At 39.2% G+C, this 16957-nt stretch overlaps 2 protein-coding genes across 2 annotated transcripts in view; one reads left to right on the top strand and one right to left on the bottom strand.

Moving 5' to 3' along the window:
- Positions 1–201: 201 nt before the first annotated feature.
- LOC124272294 (gem-associated protein 8-like) lies at positions 202–8249 on the bottom strand. Its single transcript, XM_046707465.1, has 4 exons — positions 8227–8249; positions 3131–3931; positions 1290–1352; positions 202–503 (listed from the first exon to the last, which is right to left on the bottom strand). Exons 2-4 carry the CDS (start codon positions 3915–3917, stop codon positions 286–288), a joined length of 1068 nt encoding a protein of 355 aa, XP_046563421.1. The 5' UTR covers positions 3918–3931; positions 8227–8249; the 3' UTR covers positions 202–285.
- A 135-nt stretch (positions 8250–8384) lies between these two features.
- LOC124272261 (WD repeat-containing protein 17-like) overlaps positions 8385–16957 on the top strand; it is a 28540-nt gene continuing 19967 nt past the window's right edge. Inside the window, 3 exon segments of the mRNA XM_046707424.1 lie at positions 8385–8463; positions 10329–10473; positions 14579–14744. Of these exon segments, the coding sequence (XP_046563380.1) occupies positions 14628–14744 (117 nt within the window). The 5' untranslated portion in view covers positions 8385–8463; positions 10329–10473; positions 14579–14627.

Below are 16957 nucleotides of genomic sequence, written 5' to 3'. Positions count from 1 at the left end.
TTACTGTGTATTTTGTATTTCGGTTGCATCAAAACCTGGGGTAACGCAAGGCTATTATGTCAGTCCCTTTAACTTCACACAACAGAGTTTGAAACGTTCAGGCTGTTTTCAAAATTAGAAAGGTGATGCTTAACTCTCTTCCATGTTTACATACTATAAAAAGTGTTGTTCTATACAAAACAAATCAAGCCTAAGACATGATGATTACAAACATTATTTATTAAAAACATGTAGTCCAAGTCTGTCAACACAACTCCGGATTGGTTACAAACGAATCATCAGTGTCTAAGAAGAATCTGAAAAGTGGACTCTCAGTGGCATATTTGGCCAATATTTGGGCTGGTTGGCATCAAGGTGTCTGTCGTATGTCATCTGCAGTGCTGTCTCCATGCCGTGAATCATGGCTGCACCTGTCCCATACAACAGCTTCATTTCTGACGTGCGTCGCAGTCCGGGCCTCTCACTCGGAGCCTCTGATGTCCGTTCTCGCAGCTGTCCTCTCACTGTAACAGAAGCAGTAAATACCAAAGCTTGAAACACAGGGACCATTTTAATAGACAGCATGTTATGGAGGTGAGTAAAGTGAAAATGGGTCCAGTGGTGAAGACTATTGCAGTTAGTGAGGGAGTGAGTTTGGTTTTATGCCCGCTTTTAGCAATATTCCAGCAATACCATGGTGGGCGACACCAGAAATGGGCTTCACACATTGTACCCATGTGGGGAATCGAACCCGGGTCTTTGGTGTGATGAGCGTACACTTTAACCATTAGGCTGCCCCACCGCCCCTAGGCATGTATGAGTGTGGGTATACAGTTGCTCGTACTGTCAGTATCATGTAGTGCCAGCTCACTCAAATATGCTACAGTTTAATACGGATATCAACCAGACACACTATACTCTGAGCCAACCAGTCCTTGTTTAATCCCAGCACCAGGAAGGGAGATAACAAGTACAATCTGTTTAACATCTTTCGGCATGAAGGAGCCGAGAATTGAACCAACAAATGTTTCCTCTCCAACCACTTGCAGTAAACTTGGCAAATATTCAGGGAAAACAGGAGAAAATGACTGTTGAACATTTCCGCTAGTCTGACATACCAATCCAGAAGCAAACACACCTATTTTAGTCCAAGCAAGTCTAGAATATATGGCAAGTCTAGATTACCTCAATTTCAGAAAATAAAGTCTCTGGGCTCCTTTTTAAAATATTTTATGAAAATAATTTAGGAAATTTTGTCTGTAAAATATGTTCATATCAGAGACCAGATGTTATTCTAGATTCTGCCTTACCATCTTCAATGTTGATCCTTTTGTCTTTCTTTTCTTTTTCTATGTCTTCCTTTTTCTCAGCCTCTGGAACACAAACAAAGAAATAGATTTCTGAGTACTACATTTCCTCATAAAGAAAACCCAAGAACATGGGTTGCTTGGGACATATCTTACAGAGGAAACCCAAGAATATGGGTTGCTAGGGACATATCTAATCAAGGAAACCCAAGAAGATGGGGTGCTGTGGACCTATCTTATCAAGGAAACCCAAGAAGATGGGTTGGTGGGGACATATCTTATCAAGGAAACCCAAGAAGATGGGTTGGTGGGGACATATCTTATCAAGGAAACCCAAGAAGATGGGTTGGTGGGGACATATCTTATCAAGGAAACCCAAGAAGATGGGGTGCTGTGGACCTATCTTATCAAAGAAACCCAAGAAGATGGGTTGGTGGGGACATATCGTAACAAGAAAACCCAAGAAGATGGGGTGCTGGGGACCTATCTTATCAAGGAAACCCAAGAAGATGGGGTGCTGTGGACCTATGTTATCAAGGAAACCCAAGAAGATGGGGTGCTGGGGACATATCTTATCAAGGATACCCAAGAAGATGGGGTGCTGGGGACCTATGTTATCAAGGAAACCCAAGAAGATGGGTTGGTGGGGACATATCTTATCAAGGAAACCAAAGAACATGGGTTAGTGGGGACATATCTTATCAAGGAAACCCAAGAAGATGGGGTGCTGTGGACCTATCTTATCAAGGAAACCCAAGAAGATGGGGTGCTGGGGACATATCTTATCAAGAAAACCCAAGAACATGGGTTAGTGGGGACATATCTTATCAAGGAAACCCAAGATGGGGTGCTGGGGACCTAAGTTATCAAGGAAACCCAAGAAGATGGGGTGCTGGGGACATATCTTATCAAGGAAACCCAAGAAGATGGGTTGGCGGGGACATATCTTATCAAGGAAACCCAAGAAGATGGGGTGCTGGGGACATATCTATCAAGAAAACCCAAGAAGATGGGTTAGTGGGGACATATCTTATCAAGGAAACCCAAGAAGATGGGTTGGTGGAGACATATCTTATCAAGGAAACCCAAGAAGATGGGTTGGTGGGGACATATCTTATCAAGGAAACCCAAGAAGATGGGGTGCTGGGGACCTATCTTATCAAGGAAACCCAAGAAGATGGGTTGGTGGGGACATATCTTATCAAGGAAACCCAAAAAGATGGGGTGCTGGGGACCTATCTTATCAAGGAAACTGAAGAAGATGGGGTGCTGGGGACCTATCTTATCAAGGAAACCCAAGAAGATGGGTTGGTGGGGACCTATCTTATCAAGGAAACCCAAGAACATGGGTTGGTGGGGACCTATTTTATAAAGGAAATGCGGGTTGCTGTGGGACCTATCTTGTCAAGGTAAGCCAAAAACATGGGTTGATGAGAACACATCTTGGTAAACCAAGAACCAAGGGAAACCCATGAACATATTTACTTCAAAGGACCTATGTTATTAAGGAGTGAGTGAGTGAGTAGAATGTTATGCCAAGAGACCTGACGAGGACCAACAAATAGCTGAGAATGGAGATTTTGGTCTCACCAAGTGAGTGAGTTTAGTTTCACGCCACACTCAGCAATATTCCAGCTATATGGCGGTGGTCTGTACATAATCGAGTCTGGACCAGACAATCCAGTGATCAACAGCATGAGCATCGATCTGCGCAATTGGAAACCGATGACATATGTCCAAGCACCACCATCACATGGCTATTAATCAAAGCAGCATAAAAGTGATGTCCCATTGTGAAAACAATGGTACTGATCTCAGAACATATTCTGACATATTGTGCATACCTCTCTGTTGCCTGTGTTTTTGAGATGTTGCAAAAAAGTCCAACATTTCATCAGAAATCTCCATCTCCATCTGGGAGGCAACATCCTCCCCTCCCGCTGGCGTCACATCACATGTAACATCATCATCACCTACTTCCACTGCATCAGCAAAATCACTTTCTACGTCCATATCAATATCCCCTTGCTTCCTCTTAAGAGGAACAGATGGCTGACTCGGCATCCCTGACACAGCACAATTTGCCCTCCCTCTCCCCTTCCTTGACCTGACTGGAGTCTGTCTATGAATGTACTGAGAATGTGAGTAAGGATGAGAGTAAGGATAAGAGTAAGGATAAGAGTAAGGCTGGTATGAGAAAGACGGATAAGAATATGCTGCTTGGTATGATGGGTATGACCTATGGTAGCTCAGCTTCTTCTGAAGAGACCTCTGCACATGTCCGTGCTTCTTATACCAGTTCATCACGTATCCATAGTGACTCCAATATCTGTCGAAACATTTGTGTGAGTACCAGTCCTGGGTGTCAAATTTTGGTAGATTACTGAAAATGTCCTTTTTCTTGTCCTCCTTTGCGCTGGTACATGCTGAGGTGGTTGATGAAGAGCAATCGCGAGTTGTTTTACAATTATCTGTTGCGAGAGCCGGTTTAGAGATGTTTTCTCTGATAAGAGTTACACTTGAAGATAATTTGTCTTCGGTGCCTGAGTCTGCAGACATATCTTCAGCGCTGCCATCTGGTGGCTGTGTTTCAGCAGACATCTTTGCTGTTAAGATTTGGATTTTTTTCATCCTGATAAGTTCATCTGAAAATTACAAAATGGCATATGATTTCTGTAAATGTAACTGATGTCATATCATGGCTCAACATCCATTTGTCTAATATTATGGTTATAAAGGTGAAGAGGATCTAAATTCATGCTCAAGACTAGTTCACTAATTTTGCGGCATGCACATGCATGTCTCTCAAACTGATTGCAACAATGGTGACATTCGGGACATTTGTGCATACTGGATGCAAATTTCTGCATAGCGTAAAATTCTGAATGCAATATTATTTCCTAGATATTCTTCAAAATAGTTATTTGATATAGAATATGAGGCAGTGGCATTCTCAAGAATTTCTTTCTTTCTTTTTTTCCCATTTACCAAATGAAAAATATATAGAGTCATGCAGTGGAGCTTGTGATTTGATATTAAACAGGGTATGTTGTTATGCATCCAGCAAATCAAGGAGTGAGTGAGTGAGTTTAGTTTAGTTAGTGGTGTTAATAACAGTTATTTTGGTGTTTTGTTTGCTTTTTTGTTTGCACTCAGCAATATTCGTACCCCAAGATATCAGACTGATACAATGACATGTATCAACCAAGTCAATGATCACTGCCTCTTACAATAATTATTGATTGCCGAGGTACTACTCTAACCTGATTCTTCACTGGGGTATGTCACAGTCAGTGAGGTGTGTAGGGATGAAAATCTTATAATTAACTTATTACAGACTTTGTATGTTTCAAAATTGTTTTATTTGGCATTGTTTTTGCATTTCAAAACTATTCATTTATAAATGTGGATGTGTAACCTACTGTCTAGTCACTTGCAAGTTATCTCCCTTAGATGTGATTTTACAGCTTTCTAGCACTTCACACAACCAATATCAACAATGTATCAATACTTGGCCTGATTTGTCTCACTGAACCTTGAGTTGTGTGAGTGAGTGCGAGAAAATAGTTTTACACAGCTTTTAGCAATATTCAATCAATATCACAGTAGGAACAAAAGAAGTAGACTTTGCACATAGTATCTATTTGGGGAATCAAACACAGTTCTTTGGATTGACAAGAAAACACTTTAACCACTACGCTACTGTACCACCCTGGAAGACTTGGGGAAGGAGGGTACGAAATCCATTGCACCGAACCCTGTTCTCATGGATTGTAGTTTAAAACAGGAGGTAAGAGATTCCTCGGCTGTTTCAATTTTTTTATCAAGTGTAATGTATTCTTCTGAGTCAACATCTACGTGACTTATTAAGATACAGACAACATATATTTCATTCTGTTCAAAGAGTATGCAAGTTAAGTTCACAATTCTGTGCCTAAATATATGGGTATTTGGGGAAATATTTGACATACCTTATTAAAAAGCACCAAGTAACTCTTCACTAACAGGCTTCAGTTCTTTGCGGGAGATTTCTGGTGTTCCCCGCCGTGATATTGCTGGAATATTGCTAAAAGCGTCGTAAAACCGAACTCACTCACTCTTTGCAGGAGACCCATGACGTCATTTCAAGAAATGATACAAGGCAAGAAACCTAACACAATAAACTTAAAAAGCACAAAAGTGGAAAGTTTCCAAGATTCAACTCTTATACCATGTAATTGTACCTTTCTCATTTCAACATGTTCAAAAATTGATCTTATCATGAGCTTTGAATATGTCACTGTCAGCCAGATTTTTGGATATCCTAGGGAGCTATAAACTGAATAAGGTGAAAACAAGACAGCGATATTGTTTAGATATATAAGGTACTTAATCATGTTCAAATAGCAAAACGTGATGATACAGGAGAGTAGGCCTAGTATAGTCTGTTTGCAGTGAAAACTTCCGATGAATTTCACTTTAAACAAAAAAGTAAATCAAGTTAAGTGAAACTAAGATTGCGAATCCTCATAATTTTACCTTGCCAAATGCACATTTAAATCTCAGAATTTTATTCAACAAAGTTGTTTAACAAACGATTATAAATTCAAATCGCTATTATTGGTTTGCATTACAAGGGGGTGAGCACAGTAGATGGAACAGTGAAACAAATGCATGTGCTGTATGTGATGGCCGTTAACTTAAACCAACACTACTTGTTCTCGGTGTTTCATTTAAAGTGCATACCCCCTTGTAATGCAAACCAATAAAAGCGATTTGAAACGATGATCGTTTGTTAAACAACTTTTATCCTAAGTTGAATAAAATTCTGAGATTGAAATGTTCAATTGGCAAGGTAAAATTATGAGGATTTGCAATCTTGTTTTCATTTTATTCGATTTACCTTTCTGTTTAGAGTGAAATTCATCGGTACGTTTTCACTGCAAACAGACTATAGTGGTTGATCCGGTAAGAGTTCCGCCCATAACCCCCACTTAAAATGTTAGGGTTTGAGTTAGAGTTAAGGTTAAGTTTAGGTCCTGACATCTGAATCTCTTTAGAAATCTGTTTATTCCCCCAAACTTCTAAACCCCCTTTAAACGTTTAAAAAAACCAAAGAATAAATAAGCATCCGATTTTTATAAAACATTGTCCCTTAGGTGACATAATCCCCCGCCGCAAATTATCAAGTCAAACTTATAAAGTAATGAAGTTTAAGATGAAGGTAAATGTCAACAAAAACATGACCAGTCAACCTCTCTTGATATCTTGCTCTTTAGTGGTTCAAACACACACATATTTTCGAGACTGACTTTGACCTTGACATGAATGTCATAGTGTATGAAATATGCAAAAAATAGTACTAAAGAAATTGCTTATTGAAAAACATTCATGGGAATTCTTGAAAGTGTATGAAGAAAATCCAGTGAACAGTTCTTGAAATATCTTGCTGACAATTCAGATTAACATGCTGAAATCTTCAAAGTGTTGTCGTGACCCTGAAAATTATGTGAAGGTCACCAAAAATGACTGAGCCCTGGGCCTTCCCTAGATGAAACTTGGTGTCAAATATGAAGAAAATCCAGTGAATATTTTTTGCGATATCTTGCTGATTATCTTCACATGCAATTTAACATGCTGAAATCTTCAAAGTGTCTCTGTGACCTTGAAAATAAAGTGAAGGTCACCAAAATCGACTGGACCCTGCGCCTTCCTTGGATGAAGTGTGGTGTGAAATATGAAGAAAATCCAGTGAACGCTTCTTGAGATAGCTTAACATGCAGGTTAACATGCTGAAATCCTCAAAGTGTCGCCATGACCTTGAAAATTATGTGAAGGTCACCAAAATCGACTGGGCCCTGCGCCTTCCCTTAATAAAGCTTGGTATTGAATATGAGGTGAGGAGAGGTGAAATTGGGTTTTATGTCGTGCTTGAGAATATTTCACTCATATGACGACATGCATGCATGTGTATGTGCGGCTGCTTGTACTAGCCCAGACTTAAGCTGGTTTCATAGTGCTAGCCCACTGAGATACCATTCCGCAGTGAAGCATGAATACACCACTCAGACACATTATACTGACTCCGAGACGACCAGTGCTCGTTGTACCCATTAATGCCGAACGCCAGGCAGGGACCAACAAGTACCATTTTTTAATGTCTTTTGGTATGCCGCGGTCGTGGATCGAACCCGTGACCTTCCGCTCTCCGGGCGGACGCTCTAACCACTACACCACGGAGGCGGTTGTATTGAATATGAAGAAAATCCAGTGAACGGTTCTTGAGACAGCTTAACATGCAGGCAAAACGTTAAAATCCCCTTGTGACCTTGAAATGAAGGTCAAGGTCACCAAAGCTGACTTGGACGTTTCTACACTGTGATGAAGCTAGGTACCAAATATGAAAAGAATCTAGTCAATGGTTCTTGAGATATTCCAATTCGTACGTACGTACAGAGCCTAATACTATATCCCCCGATTCCAGCTAAACGCGAGGAGGGTGATAAAAATCCCATCTATTCTTAGGTGTAAAATGATATTGATAAAAACATAACAAAATGGGGGTTACAAGCGGCAGTCTTTCCGTCGATCCGACAAACGCTCAGTTAGTAGAGTGTGGCACTGAAAATCACATTTGACTGGAAAATGAAATCTAGTTTTGAATTAAAATCAAACCCTGTTATTCAAAGAGATTATTTAGGTCTTTTGATGTTTAAACAGTGTCCACATCAAAATTCCTAGGTGTGATGTGTGTAGGTTTTTCAAAGTTAAAATGTACATATTATAAAACAATGAAACCACGGGCCAATCATTTCGACTACGAGTACGACGAAAATTGGTGACGCCGTGACGGTCATGTTGCGAACAATCATTATTAATGAGCAGTTGCTCTGTTATCTTTCACAACCTTTGGTACACGTTAGTTACTCTTAACTTTAATTTTTTAAAGCTAACTACCTACGTGAATGTCTTTGGTTAAAAAGCAACAAACCTCATACCAACTCTATCACTTCTTTGGAAAACGTTTATCTGTCATGCCTTGAAACCGGAAGTAAATACAAGCGGAAGTCAACACAAGCATGCGCTTTGGATATGTTTGATCACGTGACTCAAATGGTTGCGAGCAGAAAGTGTTTTTATTCTTGTCTGCTTGATGTATGCGATATCTTGGTTTTGACAGGTAGCAGTGCATAGCCAGGTATATGTTTTTTGTTTATTTTAGTGTAGTTATATCGAAATGTTCATGTCACCAATGTTAACGAGATGATAGAGGCTGAAAGTAGTTAAGACCCTTCCATAATCTTGAAGAGACAGCAGGTCGAGACGGCATTCTGCAGTGTTACTGTTAGGCATGCTCCCCACAGACAGATCTGTTTATCTTTCGCGTTAACTTCAGTTGCCTTTTGACAATGTCGACGGTGCATCTCTCGAAGCATATCTTCCACTTCATCTAGGCCTTTGATCACTAACCTGTCCATTTTTCATTTTTATCTTTGTGAAAGCTAATTATGCGATGTACATGTCTAAAATGACTAAATAATTATTGTAATGCATTGATTTACAAATTTTGTCTTATTTTTCCAAATGCAAAATTCTGTATTAGCAGTCCTTATTGGCTGATGAATATAGAGTCATATACATTTCACAGTTATACTTGCCGCTGCATTATAATGTTCAGATATTGTTTTTTTTATTTTGGCAATAATGGTGAAACTAATTTGATTTCTGTGCACAGGCATAATGTGGGTGAAATGATGAACCTCTTAATTATCATTACATGTGCATGGGAAAGGATAGTCATATAGAAACAGGAAGTCAGTTTTGATAATTTGATTCATTATCCCACCCCAAGTCCGTCATGTACATTGTCATTAAGAATGTGTAGTTTCAGCCTAGTTTTATTTGTATGTTGTCTACTGCCACACTCAGCAATATTCTGATCTGTACATGATCGAGTCTGGACCAGACAGTCCAGTGATTAATGTCATGAGCATCGATTCACACAGTTGGGATGATGTGGGTCAGCCAAGTAAACGAGCCTGAACACTCAACCCCTTTAGTCGTTTATGACAAGCACTGGGGTTGCTGAGAACCGAATCTAACCCAGATCTTCATGGGTGACTCATTATCATGATCATAGAAAAATGTCACAAGGATCAAGCCTTTGGTTTAATGCACTTTCATTTTTTAGCTGAGAACCATTGTTTAAGGTAGATAAACACCCATGCACATCACCACCGAGAGTTTCAGTGTGTGGGTTTATCATGTTTATGCTGCTTCTAGTAATATGCTGTCAATATAACAGCAGGGAACACAAAAATTGTGCTTGACAATGTGTAACAGAATATTCCTTTGCTTTGAAAACATGGTCACTTAACGTGTTAAGCACTGGGCTACCCTAACTGTAACACCTTTGTAATCACTCTCAAAAGGTTAGACCTGTGAATGTCCAGGTTAGAATGAGCCTTCAGTAACCGGTAACCTCCCAAAACTTAGACCGCCATGTCTTAGACAGCTTAAAACAACAACATTTCTGGTTCAGTGCACAACTAATTCTCAAGCTGATACCTATTTCTTATAATGGATCAGTCCAGTAGAATCAATTACACAAGCATATTTATTACAAGTTCAACAGAGATAAATAGTAAATATTAAATATGGTACTGTGTTGATCATGTCCACTGCATTTCCACAAAATTCCCATAAACTATAATATTTGTATATAACATAACATTTAATTTGCACATAACATGTAATCCTTACTGGACATTACCACGACATCCTTGGCACATTAAGCACAGCATTTATCTGATACAAAATTTCCCTAACCAAGATGAAACAAATGTCCAACTGCATCAAGGAACTGGATGTGTACATGTTTTCTCGGCTTGTTGAAGTTGCTGCTTGAGTCTTTCCAATCTGTTGTCAATCTCCTGATAATTTCGATGAACCGGAAGATGTTAGGATGTCAGTCGGCAGGGTGCGGTTCATTCTGTTATGAAATCCTTCCAAATTGGTGTTCGTTCTTGTACGGGTCTGCCTCACTTTGTTTCTGTTGTAAAGATACCCGTCAAGAAGAACTTAGGTGTACCCTTCTGTGAAGTAACAAACTCTACCTTTCGAAGTCAAGCCATATTGCCATACTGACCTATGATGATGATTGGAAGTTTAACGTCGGCTTCTGGCTGTAGCCAATGTCGCCGTTGGGGTAGGTGGGAGCTAGTGTAATAATTAATATGTTTATGATAAGGAATAAACGTCTTAAAACATGAGATGAAAATAAATAAAAGCCGATATTATGAAGGGAAAGTGATAAAAAAAAATAGCAGTAATGTTAGTTAAGAAGAGATACAGGTATAACGTAAACTTAAATGAGAGTAAGTATAAATAGGGGGCATGAATGGGGAGTGGGGGTAGGGGAGTTTGAATACTGACCTAATCTGGGGCAGGGATTTACTAATGAGATTTACACATACTTTACAACAATTGTTCTGTTTATTTCAGAGGTACTCCACTTAAGGTATCAGAACAGTTGACCCCTTTCATCTTGTGAGGAGATATTCAAATGAAAACATAGCATGCATCTTTAAACTTAATCCTGCTTGTACAGTTTATATCATTTACTTCTGAATACAAGCTAGGTCTACTCAGCAAGGAACACTAATTAGGACTGTTCCATTTCAGCCATGGGTGTTGTCTTAATTAATCCCCTTCATTAGTGTCTAAGTTATGGCTGTCTAAGATATGGTTTTGGGAGATAACCTAGTAATCCATGCTTGTCGTAAGAGGCGACTAATGGGATCGGGTGGTCAGGCTCGCTGGCTTGGTTGACACATGTCATCGGTTCCCAATTGTGCCGATCGATGCTCATGCTGTTGATCACTGGATTGTCTGGTCCAGACTTGATTATTTACAGACCGCCGCCATATTGCTGGCAAATTGCTGAGTGCCGCATAAAACTAAACTCACTCACTCACTCAAAAGGTGATGCATTTGATTATGAATTTAAACCTTTCTTTTTCAAAAGCATCTTGTTAGTTTTATTTATATTTCACACTTTATTTTATTTTCTTAAATGGAGAAAAAAAACAGCAGTGTTTCACTTGCTTCTTTCATGCCTATCAACATTTGTATGGCAAATGACTGGTAAAATATTCAGGGGTAAGGGACTTGGTCTGTGTGTGTGTTGGGGGTTGGGGTGATACCAATCTAACCCCCAAAAGCAATGCACCTCTCACACACACTCGCACATACATAATGGATGACCAGCCCCTTGGCGTCTAAAAATCATGTCACAGTTTCTTCACCAGTTGCATATTTAGTAGTCCAATAAGACGTGCTTGGAATCACCACACAGCCTAAGGTGATAATCTGATTAATCTGCATTATGGAAATGATTATCTGCAATTTGGACTGTGGTTTCAGGCAATGTATTATAATCATCTTTTGTCATGCAAGATTTTTATTTCATCAGTCATGTTATCATGGTGATCTGTATGTTAGGTTTCAATAATGATAGCCTATGAGATGATATGTATCAAAAGAGAAACTATGAGGTTTATTTCTCAACAATGCTTTTCAACATGATCAAAGTGAATTAATTTAATCGTGTTAATATACGGTAAGTATTATATTATCAAATTATGAAATTTAAAGTGTGAAATTAATTAATGTAAAAAACCCATTAAGCTATTACAGAACTTTGCAGGTTTTACTGATGTCCAATCATGTCGAGTGTTTGTTTGACTTTAAACCTGTACAAAGCACTTCACTGTTGTTGAAGTGTTAAAAATGATATTTTTGTCATGTTAATGTTGTATGAACAGATGTTTCAAATCAATTATAGGGATCCAATCATAGGTCTGTCGCTATTCAGTAAATTAAAATTCAATTTCATCCTGTATGTACTTAATAATATTACTTGGGGTTGTCTGGACAATAATTTTGTTTGTTATCATTCTGTGTCATGTTGTATATGGAAGTGAAGGTAGGTCTTTGTGTTGTCTTGGTGGAATTAAGACACCCAAAACTCATTAGACATTTTCACGGGTTTTCTCATGTCTATGCAATAACATTAACGCGTTTAAGCATGATTTGTTATTGATTAGTGTGATTCGTGTGACCGTGTCACTGCTAATCAAGGCTTCTCTATTAAACGAATTGATTACTTGTCGCTTTGATGACAAATGACAGCAGCACAGCTACAGACATGAATCGTATCCTGAGGGATTAACTAATCAATAATGTTTGGACCTGATCTTGAAAGGATTAAACCATGCCATCAGTCATGAAGTGTTACAGTTTTTACATAACAAAGATCTTTATGAGTTCCGAAGTCTATCGCAGTATGTATGTCAATACAGTTCTCCACATTCACGATACTTCAAGTAACTGCGATAAGATTTATGTATTAATACTAGGGCGGCTATTTCAACTTGCCCCCAAATTCGATAAATCACACTGTAGCCCTTTATGAAATCAGTTTGTTACCCCTGATCACAGAACTGTATATTGATGATTTTTTTAATAAGAGGTGTTCACTTTGAATTTGTGTGTAATTTATCAGACCTTGATAGGCACAATGGAATGTATTCAAGTCAGGCATTATAATCATGATAATTAAGTCAACACTCTTAAATATTTAATTTGACAGTTAATGTGGTCTGTGGACATTTTCGTGTTCAGTCAACACTGTCAACAATATTGTTCGAAAGTTATTTTATTGTTTCACTGAGTACAATAAACTGATTTGTTATTGTATTCATTATCCAATTTTCATATTTGTTCCCCAATATTCATATGTATAATATTCTCCACATAGTGGATTCGTTGTAGCACTATACATGAGGTATATAGAGAATACTACACAAGGTCTCATTACAGATGAATTATACAAAACTCGTGTCCTTCCTATGGTATCTGACCGAGCAAAAGCGAGGTCAGATAACATAGGAAGGTCACAAGTTTTGTATAATTCATATGTAATGAGACCGAGTGTGGTATTTTATTTATTACCCACATCTTACATGCATTAAATTGACAAAATAGCGTATTTTTGTTCATATTTTGATTTCAAACCGAAACCGGTTTCATTAAGAGGTTGCGGAAGAGTTTTGTACTGTAGTACAATATTTGCATGACGTCACACTGTAATGACGTCACTGCCTTGGTAACCGACGTCACGATTCATGTCAGTTGTCATGGCCTCGAACAGCCTCCTACAGTAAACTACTCCGTAGCACCCGTTTCTTGGTTTGCAGTTGCTTCATTCGGCTAACATCACTGGTGGAAACATTGCGCTTATGTTTTTCGACGGATTTAATGTCTCAGTTCGACTCACAATTAAACAGCGACATGGCAACGTTCGCAATGTTTACATTCCCACAATGCATTTAAGTTGTAGAATGAATGAATTCGCGTGCTTGTTATGAATGAAAAAATATTTACGTCAGAATGTGACCTAATTGAGAGGTCATTGGTTATCCAATCAAATCGTTAGAATCTCAGGTCAAGTCATTACGACACAGGTCAACGCGATATGACACTCGTGTGACGTACGAGATCAGTATGCAACTACCCATACGTTGACCACGTGGGTAATAAACTGGCAATATTATTTATGTGTTACTACGTCAGCCCCATTCTCTTCCCACAGAGGTTACTCCTGTCATATCTTCCTACGTAACCTCTGTTCTAATACGGCCCTTTCATGGTGTGAGCGTTCAAGACTCGTGATTGGAGACAATCAGATTTAGTTGTGCAATCAGCGACGTTGTTTCAAAAGTGATCATTCGCAAGGCCTCGGTAATTTCCGTATGCTTCGAGAAAACTAACCTTCTTCCCCTGCGCGATGCGCAAACGTTTCTTCTAGACAGAACTCAGTCATGTTATGGCGGATCAGTGGCGTCTCCATCGCCCTCGTTGACAACGGACAAGCTAGCCATTAAACGTCTTGTGTGTAACATCAACACAAGTCACCGGCAGATGGGGGATATTTGTGGCCCCACATTTGCTTGTGTTAGTCAAGTTGAATCTAAGTCGATGTAACAGGCTTTCTGATTGGATGGAAAGAAGGGAGATAATTCGTGTTGCGATCTTTTGCCGCTAGGGGATTTTACGAGAACCTGGAAATATGGCCGTATTAGAACAGAGGTTACGTAGGAAGATATGACAGGAGTAACCTCTGTGGGAAGAGAATGCGTCAACCCTAACAGCAGCAAAAACCAAGTCTCTGAACAATGTTATTGCTCAAGATCTGTTGCAAATGTGAACCACGTTTTCCATCTTGCTAACACCTTTGGTTATACTTTCAGCATGAGTGTGTCAGGCAACAGGAGGTACACGTAGCCGGAACGCAGGACGATGGTGAAGCAGGTGGGGCTGCTGTCCGCGGGCTGCCAGCCCTGGAACCACGACGTCTGTGACTCCAGCCATGACCGCTTTGCTTACTGCGCTACCTTGGCGATATATGTCTACCAGGTATGTCCACTCTGGAGCATCCTAGTGGTTAAAGCCCGTCACAATGCATGTTCGATTTTACCAAAACCCCACTCCCTATGAGGTTATGACCAGTCCTTCAATAATGTGTGTTGATATTTCATAAGCCTCACCTCCTGCTTTCCTTTTAAATAAAACCCCAAATGACCAGTCCTGAATTTGGTAATCTCCTCTTTGTGTTGTGTTTGTTTTGTTCCTTAATCTCATAAAGGCTGTGATACACTCCCTCCATTATAAATTACCAATTCTTGACATGATAATCCGGTGGTCAGTAGTGCTGATTATCGCTCACATTATGCAGATTGGTAATCTGAGCTCAGTGATCGATCAATAATCAATTGTTATCGTAAACCCCACCTCAAAACTCATGGGGCCAATAACGAGACACAACATAACAGGTTTATGCCACAATCAAGATCAATGATGCTTCCTGTTGAGTATGTTGCTTACATTGCAGTTTTACAAGTCAGGAAACTGCCACAATTTAAGTGGGGCGGTGGGGTAGCCTAGTGGTTAAGACGTTGGCTCGTCACGCCGAAGACCCGGGTTCAAATCCCCACATGGGTACAATGTGTGAAGCCCATTTAACTGGTGTCCCCCGCCGTGATGTTGCTGAAATATTGCTAAAAGCGGCGTAAACCAAAACTCAGTCAGTCAGTCAGTGAGCCACAATTTAAGTCCTGGTTTAACAAACTTAACATTGAGCCTAAAGTTTAATTTTATGTTTTATTTTTTAAATAAAAACATTGCTAATGCTATTTACTTACATTATGAAGTTAGACTCAGTACAGGTAACATTTTACATGACAAGTGCATGGCAGCAGTCAACCTCCCATAAATAATGTCTACTCATGTCGTTTGTATCTGGCTGAAATCAATTACCACAAGTAAAAAATCTGAAACAGGTCTGTTCTGAGTAGACTGCACACACTGTGATATCGGAGGTCAGAGTGCTGTATGTCACAAAGACTATGGTAGTTAGTTTGTGCACACAATCTTGTGAGGTTTCATGCAAGGTCAAGGTTACTGTGACAGGTCACGGGGTAATAGTGTACAGGTTGAATTTTCCGACATATATTCTCACATGAATAAAAATGTGCCAGACACCCTCTGATTTGGGAAGTAGCTGAAGCTGATGAAGAGCCGTCTGCTCTAACACAAACACTTTTGAATGTTACCTCTGTAACAAACAACCTTGTAGTCCTTGTGGTGTAAGCATTAAGAAGTAGGTGGACACTTTGTGTTTTAGAATTAGGTGGCTGGACTGGCTGAATGGACTGACCTTATTGTATTGTGAAAAGAAACAACTGCTCGATGTTCGGATGTTATTATCAAAAGTTTGAGAGAAGTGGAAAGCTGATTTTTTTTTAGAACTGGCTGAAAGTATTTGGGAATTAAAAAAGGTCATAAAACAGTCAAATGCACAGGAGGTCTGAATCTTCAAACTTAGTAACAGAAGTAATTCTTCACAATTATGATATGAACAATCACTCATGAGATTATGATGAGAACAAACAGACACTTTGAAACATTTAAGTTTGTTTACTTGGTGGCAAGATGTGAGTAGCCTTGTCCAGAGTTTTGTCAGTGTTTGGAATTCACAGTTAGGCTACGGATCAGAGTTTGTTATGATCTAATGAACAACGTAATCACACTTTTGGTTTCCCCTATGTATATACATGTATAAAGAAAATATACTGACAATAAATTACGCAAACTCATTTTCACATCTATTTTCACTCTCAGTTTATTTGATATTCTGAAGAACTGAAAATACATCAGGGATCAAATTAATGTTTAATTTGCGTGCCATGGCACGGTAAATATTGAAATAGCATGCATGAAATATGTTCATTGTGCCATTGGGCACGACTAAAATTATGAATATAATACACACCATGATTCATATAATGGAAAATGCAATAAATTTGACCAACTGATTCAAAACCTGTTTTACACCCGATCAAACGGTTTATCGGTATGCACTCAGTCTCACAATTTAACATGGGTGTGCCCATTCTGAATGCCAACGAGCATAACAGGAAATCCTGTTTTGGGTGAACAAAGTTTGTTAGTTAGTTTATGGATCCAGGACAAATGAAGCTGAACTATTCTTGAATAGTCTTGATAGTGTTATGAAGTCAAGCTCTCAAGCTTACAGTTTTCCCAGAAATTATTGAGAAAATCTTTGTTTC

Source organism: Haliotis rubra, unplaced genomic scaffold (genome assembly GCF_003918875.1).
Source record: "Haliotis rubra isolate DU_JTF1 unplaced genomic scaffold, ASM391887v1 Scf168, whole genome shotgun sequence".
NCBI classification, from domain to species: Eukaryota; Metazoa; Mollusca; class Gastropoda; order Lepetellida; family Haliotidae; genus Haliotis; species Haliotis rubra.
The sequence above is the reverse complement of the archived record's forward strand: the minus strand, read 5'-3'. Positions and strand labels throughout refer to the sequence as shown.

What these genes read in the sequence shown, in the direction of transcription:
- LOC124272294 (XM_046707465.1), bottom strand. Translation starts at nt 3,917, where the DNA reads ATGAAAAAAATCCAAATCTTAACAGCAAAGATGTCTGCTGAAACACAG. An exon ending in AAAACACAGGCAACAGAGAG is followed by an intron (nt 1,353 to 3,130) that starts GTATGCACAATA and finishes TTTGTGTTCCAG; the next exon opens with AGGCTGAGAAAAAGGAAGAC. An exon ending in AAGGATCAACATTGAAGATG is followed by an intron (nt 504 to 1,289) that starts GTAAGGCAGAAT and finishes CTTCTGTTACAG; the next exon opens with TGAGAGGACAGCTGCGAGAA.